Raw genomic sequence first — 7,748 nt, forward strand, 5'->3', positions numbered from 1 at the left:
GGGCTGCACTGCGCTGCGGCGGCCGAGGTGCGGTCGCCCGAGTCCAGGGCTGTCTTCGGCGAGGAGCGGCACGGCCCGGAGGAGACCGTCTCTTGCTCGGCGGCCCGTAGCGAGTCGGCCAGGTCAGAGCTCCAGGCCCCACGCATCAAGCTGGGAGCCCATGGGCTTCGGATTTCAAACCATGCGCCTCCGCTTGACAGCACCTCTTCTGTCCCCTGGCAGGGACTTGTGGGCTCCTGCGGTCGACACCCACGAGGGCCACATCACCAGCGACATGCAGCTCTCTACTTACTTAGACCCCGCCCTGGAGCTGGGCCCCCGCAATGTGCTGTTGTTCCTGCAGGACAAGGTGCGCCTGCCCCAGCCCTCTCCCTCGGTCATCAGGAGGCAGGCAGGCCCCCTTCCCCAGAACACTGAGGCCCGTTCCCCAAGGGAAGCTTCAGTGACCTTCTCTCAACTGCTGGGAGGTGTGGCTCCTCTCTTGGGAAGGCCTGGAGGAGAGTGTTCAGTGGGAATGGTGAAGACCTGGAAATGGCATCAACTTGATTAGGGGAAGCAAGGGGTCAGAGGCTGGATGCCTACTGGGTACTGAGCACTTATCTGACCTACTCTACGTGGTAAGGATTACCGACCCTGTGTACAGATGAGAAGACTGATGCCCAAGGAGCGGAAGTGACTTGCCCAAGGTCACACAGCTAATGGGTGGCAGAGTTGTGATTCTAACTTGTAATGACCATAATAGAGGTAATCAAAAACCGACCACTTATTGAGTGCTTCATATATACCGTGCTAAGCTGATATCATCTTCGTTTTACGGCGGAGGAAACTAAGGCTTGTAGAGGTGCAACGATTGGCTGGTTTATGCATACTACAGTTGGTTCCAGCCTGAGTCTGTTGGACCCCCCCCCCCAGTTCGTGCTTATAACCGGCACACTGTTTTCCCTCCCCATTCAGGTTCCTCTGCCCCCAAACCAGACATGTAGACCATGAGAAGATTCTAGGGCAGTGTAGGATTGGTGTTTGGGAAGTTAGCGAGCCTCTGCTTGTCCCCTCCTCATTGGTGGCTTGTATGTCTCATTCCCATTGTAGTCCTGCCCCGTCACTCTGTGGGCAGGTTGTGGCGGTCGGTCGTGCTGGCCTGTAGTCCTTCCAGGAGGTGGTAAATAATGTAGTCAGACTGGAATTCAATTCTAGTTCTACTACTTAACCAGCCTTTGGATGCGTGAAGTAATCTACGAATGCCAGTTTCTGTATCTGTGAAATAAAGATACTGTAACCTACGTTAGAGGGCTGGGAGGAGCAATTCTTAAAATCCATGTAAAACATCTAGCTGGGGTTCCCCTGTCTTATGGCATTCACCTATTTACCAAATTTGGACTGCCTACTATGCGCCAGTTATTAAATGTTGGGGACATAGCCGTGAGCAGAATAATCCATGGCCCTACCCTGAGGAAGCTTTCTCATGAGAGTGACAAGGAAAAGCTAAGTTCATATATGATACGATGTTAGCGCTATCGTGTTTAGACAAGAAAGAAGCAGGCTAAGGGGACAGAGTGGCTGGCAACCCTATTAAAGATAAGGGTGATCAGGCAAGGGCTCACTGAGCAGGTGATATCTGAGTAGAGACGTAAATGGAGGGAGGGATAGAGCCATGTGGCTATGGGGGGAAGGGTGTTCCTGGCAGAGGGAACAGCAGGTGCAAAGGCCCTGGGCAGGAAGTGCTCTTAGTGATCCCATGGAAGAGCTGGTGTTGCTGGAGTGTAGTGAGTGAAAGGGGTCGGAGGTGGTCAGCCAGTAGCCAGGAGGTGGGGAGGGAAAGGTTGGTTGCAGTTCTAAGTGTGGCATAAAGCCTTGGGTTATTTCAAGCAGGGAGATAGAGGTGGTTCTGGGACTTTCAGAAGGAGAGCCCAGGCGGCCAAACAGGGTGGGGATTCTTGCCAAGAAGGGAGAGGACGTTGGGCAAGTGTGTATACTAAACAGAATGAGGTTAGGGAAGCTGATTAAGGTCACCTCTGGGCTTAACTGGGAAAAGCCAGAGGAAGCTGGGAGTTGGGGTGGAGGGCAGGAGTCGAAGGACATCTCTAGGTCGCAGACGAAAAGGAGTGGGCATCAGGGTTACTGTGGTCGTGAGAGCTCAGGAGACTTCAGCGCTTTCTCCAGTACATCCCAAGATCTCCACCTCTCTCTCTCCTTCCACCGGAACCAGGCGGGGAGGGGAACTTCTTACTCTCCTTTCAAAAAGGGCCCGTCCACACTGGGCATAGATGGCTCTAGCTGTTGCAACTGTCATGCAGGTTCTCCTTTTCTGTGACTTCCTTTGGGCAGGGAGCATGCAGTCAGTGCTCCTAACTGCCCCCTGTCCCCTCCCCCAGCTTCCTTCTTCCCTACCCAGTTCCTCTTGTCTGCAGGCGGGCAGCTGACTCTTACTCCCGAGGTTACCACAAATCAGCCGCGCGCAGATTTCCTCCGAACCCCATGACCGCCTTCCGTATTTTCTCATCCTCACCCTGCCGGGAGGGTGCGAAACACCAGAAAGAACCTTCCATCCCCACCCCAAACCCCACCCCCACGCTCACCCTTGCTCGCTCTTTGGACCAGACCAAATCTGACTCTAAATGAGATTTTGCTGGCCCTGCGTAATATGCACAGGGAAGGTGTCTGTCCCCTGCCCTCATCTGGCCCAGCCTTCTGAGGCGTCTTCCCTGCTTCCCCACTAGCTGAGCATCGAAGACTTCACGGCATACGGGGGTGTGTTTGGAAACAAGCAGGACAGCGCCTTTTCTAACCTGGAGGTAAGCATCCTCTCCCAGCTGTGGGCCATGGGGGCTGTCCTGCACCCCTCCGCCAGCACAATGAGAACCGTCCCCTTAGGAACCAGAGATGCCGATTTGGCGGGTAGAAAGGCCTGAGTGTATGGGGCCAAGAGCATGGGGCATTTGCTTTCTGACCTGGAATGAGACCCCTGTGTGGGTGTGGGTGTGGGTGTAGCTTGTCAGAGGAGGGTTGCCAGGTTTGGGGGGCTGGTCCAAGTCCACTGGACTTTTGCTAACTCATCCCCCACCTCTCTTCCATCCCCAGAATGCCCTGGACCTGGCCCCCTCCTCTCTGGTGCTTCCCGCCGTCGACTGGTACGCAGTCAGCACTCTGACCACTTACCTGCAGGAGAAGCTTGGGGCCAGCCCCTTGCACGTGGACCTGGCCACCCTGCGAGAGCTGAAGCTCAATGCCAGCCTCCCGGCTCTGCTGCTCATCCGCCTGCCCTACACAGCCAGGTATGGCCCAGCCTCCAGCCACAAGGCTCTGGGCTCTGATAGCATAACTCAGAGATGACAGTCCTCCCACTCAGAACTTTGAAGCCCTTCCAGAAGGTGCACTGTTTGGCCAGAGAGGTGGGAAGGGTCTCCAGCTGCGCTGTGACTCGGGAGTCAGCACTCCATACTAGGCCTGTTGGGCCTCCAGAGACAAGGCGGACATGGGCTCTGGTGGTGGGGAACCAAGTCACCTAGCCAGGACCCATTCATGCAGCCGGTGGCCGGGACGGGAGCAGGACTGTGAAGCGGGAGGGAGGGGCAAAGGCTTCTAGGTAGGGCTGTGATCTGAGCGAAGGTGTGGAGACAGCAGTGAGCTGAATGGGACTAGTGGGGAAGGACAGTGGCATGGAGCAGAGGACACGCTAGAGGAGGTGCGGCCCAGGATGGCAGGGAGCTGTTCGGATCATGGGGGCTCTGGCTCTGACGCTTTTGTTCTTCCATAGCTCGAGCCTGATGGCGCCAAGGGAAGTCCTCACAGGCAACGGTGAGTGGGATCGGGCAGGGTGCACGTTTTTCATCCTCGTCCCGCCCTCAGCCTCAGAGCTGGCCCACAGCTCCTCAGCCCCTTTCCACTCCCAGGGCGGCCCCCTGCTTCTCAGAGCAACTGGCAGCTGAGCAGGGAAATGCTGGCCCGCAGGCCTCGCCCTCTTCAGCTGGGCCCTGCCTGGCAGAGGTTTCGGGGCATCTAGGGGTCCTCTGTGCGGGAGCCTATGGAGCCAGTTTCCGCTCAGGCAGCGTGAATCCTGTAGTTTTGGGTTTAATAGACCAGCAATATTTCAAAAAGCAGTTCCGAAAACTTGTCTTTTTGTTGGAAAGGCTAGTCATTCCCCGTGGAAAGGTCAGCGGGAACCCTCTGTGGATGGCTTTGGAGTTTCTTACATCTCTGTCTCATTCCCCTTAGTTAGGGCTTGGCATTAGGGAGTCGGTGACTGAGGCCACAGGTGTCGCAGGGGAGGCTGGGGCTGGGCAGGATGAGCAGCAGCTGCTGTGGGGGATCCTCAACGGGAATCGAAAACACTAGTGAAGGTTGATGGGCGCTGGCTCTTTGAGGATCTCAGTGTCCCACCACAGAGGACATGCCAGTTGTTGGGGGTGGGGGCACCTCACAGTGCAGACATCTGGTGGTTCCCACTTCTGTGAGGTGATCTCACTGAGCGCCGTCAAGAGAGGGCACTAATGTGGGACGTGGAAGGGCACGTTCTTGCCTCTGTCGGCTGCTGTGTGAAGGTCAGATGGTTTCTCACAGGCGGTGGGGAGCATTGCTATAAGCAGCTGCCTGTGACCTGGTTCTCTGCTCTCCCCACTGCCCCTCAGATGAGGTCATTGGGCAGGTGCTGAGCACACTCAAGTCTGAAGACGTCCCGTACACAGCGGCCCTCACGGCGGTCCGCCCTTCCAGGGTACGTGCCCCTCCGCAGGGGCTCTGGGGTGTGGGCAGAGGCCGCATGCTGAGTGGCCTGGAGGGGGGGTGGCTTCTAGCGAAGCGCCTCGGTGGGAGCTGGCTTCTCTCCTGGGCCGATGTCGGGGAATGAATATGAATCGTAAAGTTCTGCTTAGTCCTTCCAGGCGCAGCTTGCCACCTTGCCCTAGCAGCCTTACGGGCTGGCATACTTGGACAGTAAGTCCAAGTGATCCTAAATCGGAGGGACTAGGAACATCCCTTAGGGGCCACCCTGGGAAAGCTTCCTGGAAGAAGGGCCTCTGAGTATGACCAGTGGGACTACAGATGGTGGAGAGGGTGCCTGGGGCGACATTGAGGGCAGGCCACGTGGTTTGGAGCCTGTCCCCAGGGCTGTTGAGAGAAGGCTTGTGGGTTGTTTCTGCAGGTGACCCGCGATGTAGCCATGGTGGCTGGGGGGCTAGGTCGCCAGCTGCTGCAAAAACAGCCCGCATCAGTTGTGATCCACCCCCCTGTGAGTTACAATGACACTGCTCCCCGGATCCTGTTCTGGGCCCAGAACTTCTCGGTGGCATACGGGGGACGCTGGGAGGACCTGACCCTCATCACCTTTAACCTCCAGAGGTTCAGCCTGACTGGCTCCTCCTGGAATGACTCCCTTGCCGTGTAAGGGCAAAGTACCTGCCACTGAGGGTGGGCGTATGTGTTGGGGGGTGTGCACTACGGGGTGCTGGTGGTGTCATGGGGTGAGGCCGATGGAAGGCTCTTGGAGTAGAGGTTGCTCAGAGTTCTGCTTCCCCATGCCCTCTAGTCCTTGGCTGGGACCTTGGTGGTGCATACTTCCCAGTCACCTGGGAACCTGACACCTCCACCTTGAGCAACTTCAAGGCGATTGCACGGGGGCGCATACCAGACTGGAGTCAGTTCTTGGGCTCCCGTACCCTCCCCGTGAGAGACCGCTCTCACCCCTAAAGCCCAGCTGGGCACCTCAGCGACCCCGAGTGGGAGCTGAGAGGAGGAGGTGCAGCAGGTTGAGGGGAGCCAGAGGAAGGAGGCTTCAGCTGAAGGTGGTACACCTGAGTGCTGGTTCCTGACCTAGAATGTGACAAGGTCTCAGTTTTCCCAGCTTGTCAAATGAGACACTGCCTCTTCAGGTGGCTGCGAGGACCTGGGCGGCTTAGGTCGGAGCGAACTCGAGCAACTTGGCCCAAGATGCTCAAGGCCCTTCCAGAACCTGACAACTTGCCTCTTTCTTCTGCCCTGCAGGCTTGCACTGACCTATGAACAACTGTTTGGTACCACGGTGACATTCAAGTGAGTCTGAGGGGCGGTTGAGGTGTGGGCTGACTGGCCGGGCTCTGGCTTTTCTCAGCTGCCTGACACCCTCTGGCCTCCCTCAGATTCATTCTGGCGAACCGCTTTTACCCAGTGTCGGCCCGGCACTGGTTTACCATGGACCGCCTTGAAATCCACGGCAATGGCTCCGTAGTCTACTTCAATGCCTCCCAGATCACGGGGCCCAGCATCTACTCCTTCCACTGCCAGTACGTCAGCACTAATGGTGACAATGGCAATATCCTTGTGCCTGACACGCAGCCCTCTCTCTGGCAGATGACTCTTCAGGACTTCCAGGTAGGGAGCAGGGACGAGCCCAGGCCAGAGGTAGCATGGTCCCGGTAGAGAGGGGAGGGAACAGAGGCTCGAAGTCTCAGCATTAATTGGGCTCAGGAATGTGGTCCAGAGACCCTTCCCACAGTGCTCCCATCCCAGGAGATCTGGACTCCCCACTAACCCGGGAACTCCAGCCCTTACTGGGCCTCCTTCTTTGTGGGGCCACGCGGTCCTTTCTGTCCCCCAGATCCAGGCCTTCAACGTGACGGGTGAGCAGTTCTCCTACGCCAGCGACTGTGCTGGCTTCTTCTCCCCGGGCATCTGGATGGGGCTGCTCACCTCCCTGTTCATGCTTTTCATCTTCACCTATGGCCTGCACATGATCCTGAGCCTCAAGACCATGGACCGCTTTGATGACCACAAGGGCCCCACCATCACTTTGACCCAAATCGTGTGACCCTGTGCCCATGGAGGATTGAGGGTGCGATGGTGTCCAGTTGTGGCTTTCTCACCTCGAGGCATGCTGGACCGAAGGGCTTCCTGACTTCCATAGCATGAACCCCCAGTTCCCCTCAGTCTGTCTTGCTTCCTGTTCAACCTGTGAGGGACTTCCCCTGAGGCTGCCCACCCCCTATCTCTACCAATAAGGTGTACATATTCTGCATAGATAGTAGACAAATTTCCCAGGCACAGTGATTATGAAGGGAGGAGATATGAACTCTAGGGCCCCCTCCTCCTTCCCCTTTCTCCTTATTTATTTTCATCTCTCCACCTTCACCCCTTGCTGTTCATAGTGCTTTTGTGTGGCCAATGCGCCTTCCCTAGGCTTTATGGGGCTTCCTGCAGCAGCAACCAGGAGCTGGAGGTCCCCTGAGTTCGGGGGTGGGGTGGAAGTACTATATAACTGTCTGTCGCGCTATGCTGGTATTGTTTTTCGGTGATGATGTGCTAACAATAAGCAGTACACTGGGGTTTATTTCTGTGGCTTGAGAAGGAAGGGACCGTCCACGGAGGTGGGCTGAGTGTGCTCACTGGGTTCCTGGCAGGTTTCTGCCAGGAACGCTGGGCAGGAGCCGGGATGCTCGGTGGGTTTCCTTCCTAATAAAATAAAGACGGGTCGCCACGCTTCGGCCTCGTGTCACTCATTTCTGCCCTGGATGTGAAGGATGCGCTTGGCCGAGGGCTGCGGGAGAGGTTGCAGCTGGCCTAGCGGAGGCGGGAATGCCTGAGGGAGTCCTGCGCGCTGCCTCCCAGGGAGCCCGGAGAGAGCGGAGGGTCTTAACCAGCTGGGCCCCTAAGCGGCTAGTGTAGGGCGGGGGGCTACAGCGCGTGGGCGGTCGGCGCCTGGGGGAGGCGGTCGTGACAATGGCTGCCCTCACGTCTCGAGGAGGCTCCCCCCCTGGCTGCCGCAGCGGCGCGCGCCTGGC

At 57.3% G+C, this 7,748-nt stretch overlaps 1 protein-coding gene across 1 annotated transcript; it reads left to right on the forward strand.

Annotated features, from left to right (window-relative positions):
• Positions 1 to 222: 222 nt before the first annotated feature.
• Positions 223 to 7,447, forward strand: ATP6AP1 (ATPase H+ transporting accessory protein 1). Its single transcript, XM_006915306.3, has 9 exons — positions 223 to 349; positions 2,718 to 2,792; positions 3,079 to 3,272; positions 3,755 to 3,795; positions 4,626 to 4,711; positions 5,138 to 5,376; positions 5,977 to 6,024; positions 6,111 to 6,342; positions 6,569 to 7,447. Exons 1-9 carry the CDS (start codon positions 275 to 277, stop codon positions 6,776 to 6,778), a joined length of 1,200 nt encoding a protein of 399 aa, XP_006915368.3. The 5' UTR covers positions 223 to 274; the 3' UTR covers positions 6,779 to 7,447.
• Positions 7,448 to 7,748: the final 301 nt, after the last annotated feature.

This window comes from Pteropus alecto, unplaced genomic scaffold (assembly GCF_000325575.1).
Source record: "Pteropus alecto unplaced genomic scaffold, ASM32557v1 scaffold396, whole genome shotgun sequence".
In the NCBI taxonomy this organism is placed as follows: domain Eukaryota; kingdom Metazoa; phylum Chordata; class Mammalia; order Chiroptera; family Pteropodidae; genus Pteropus; species Pteropus alecto.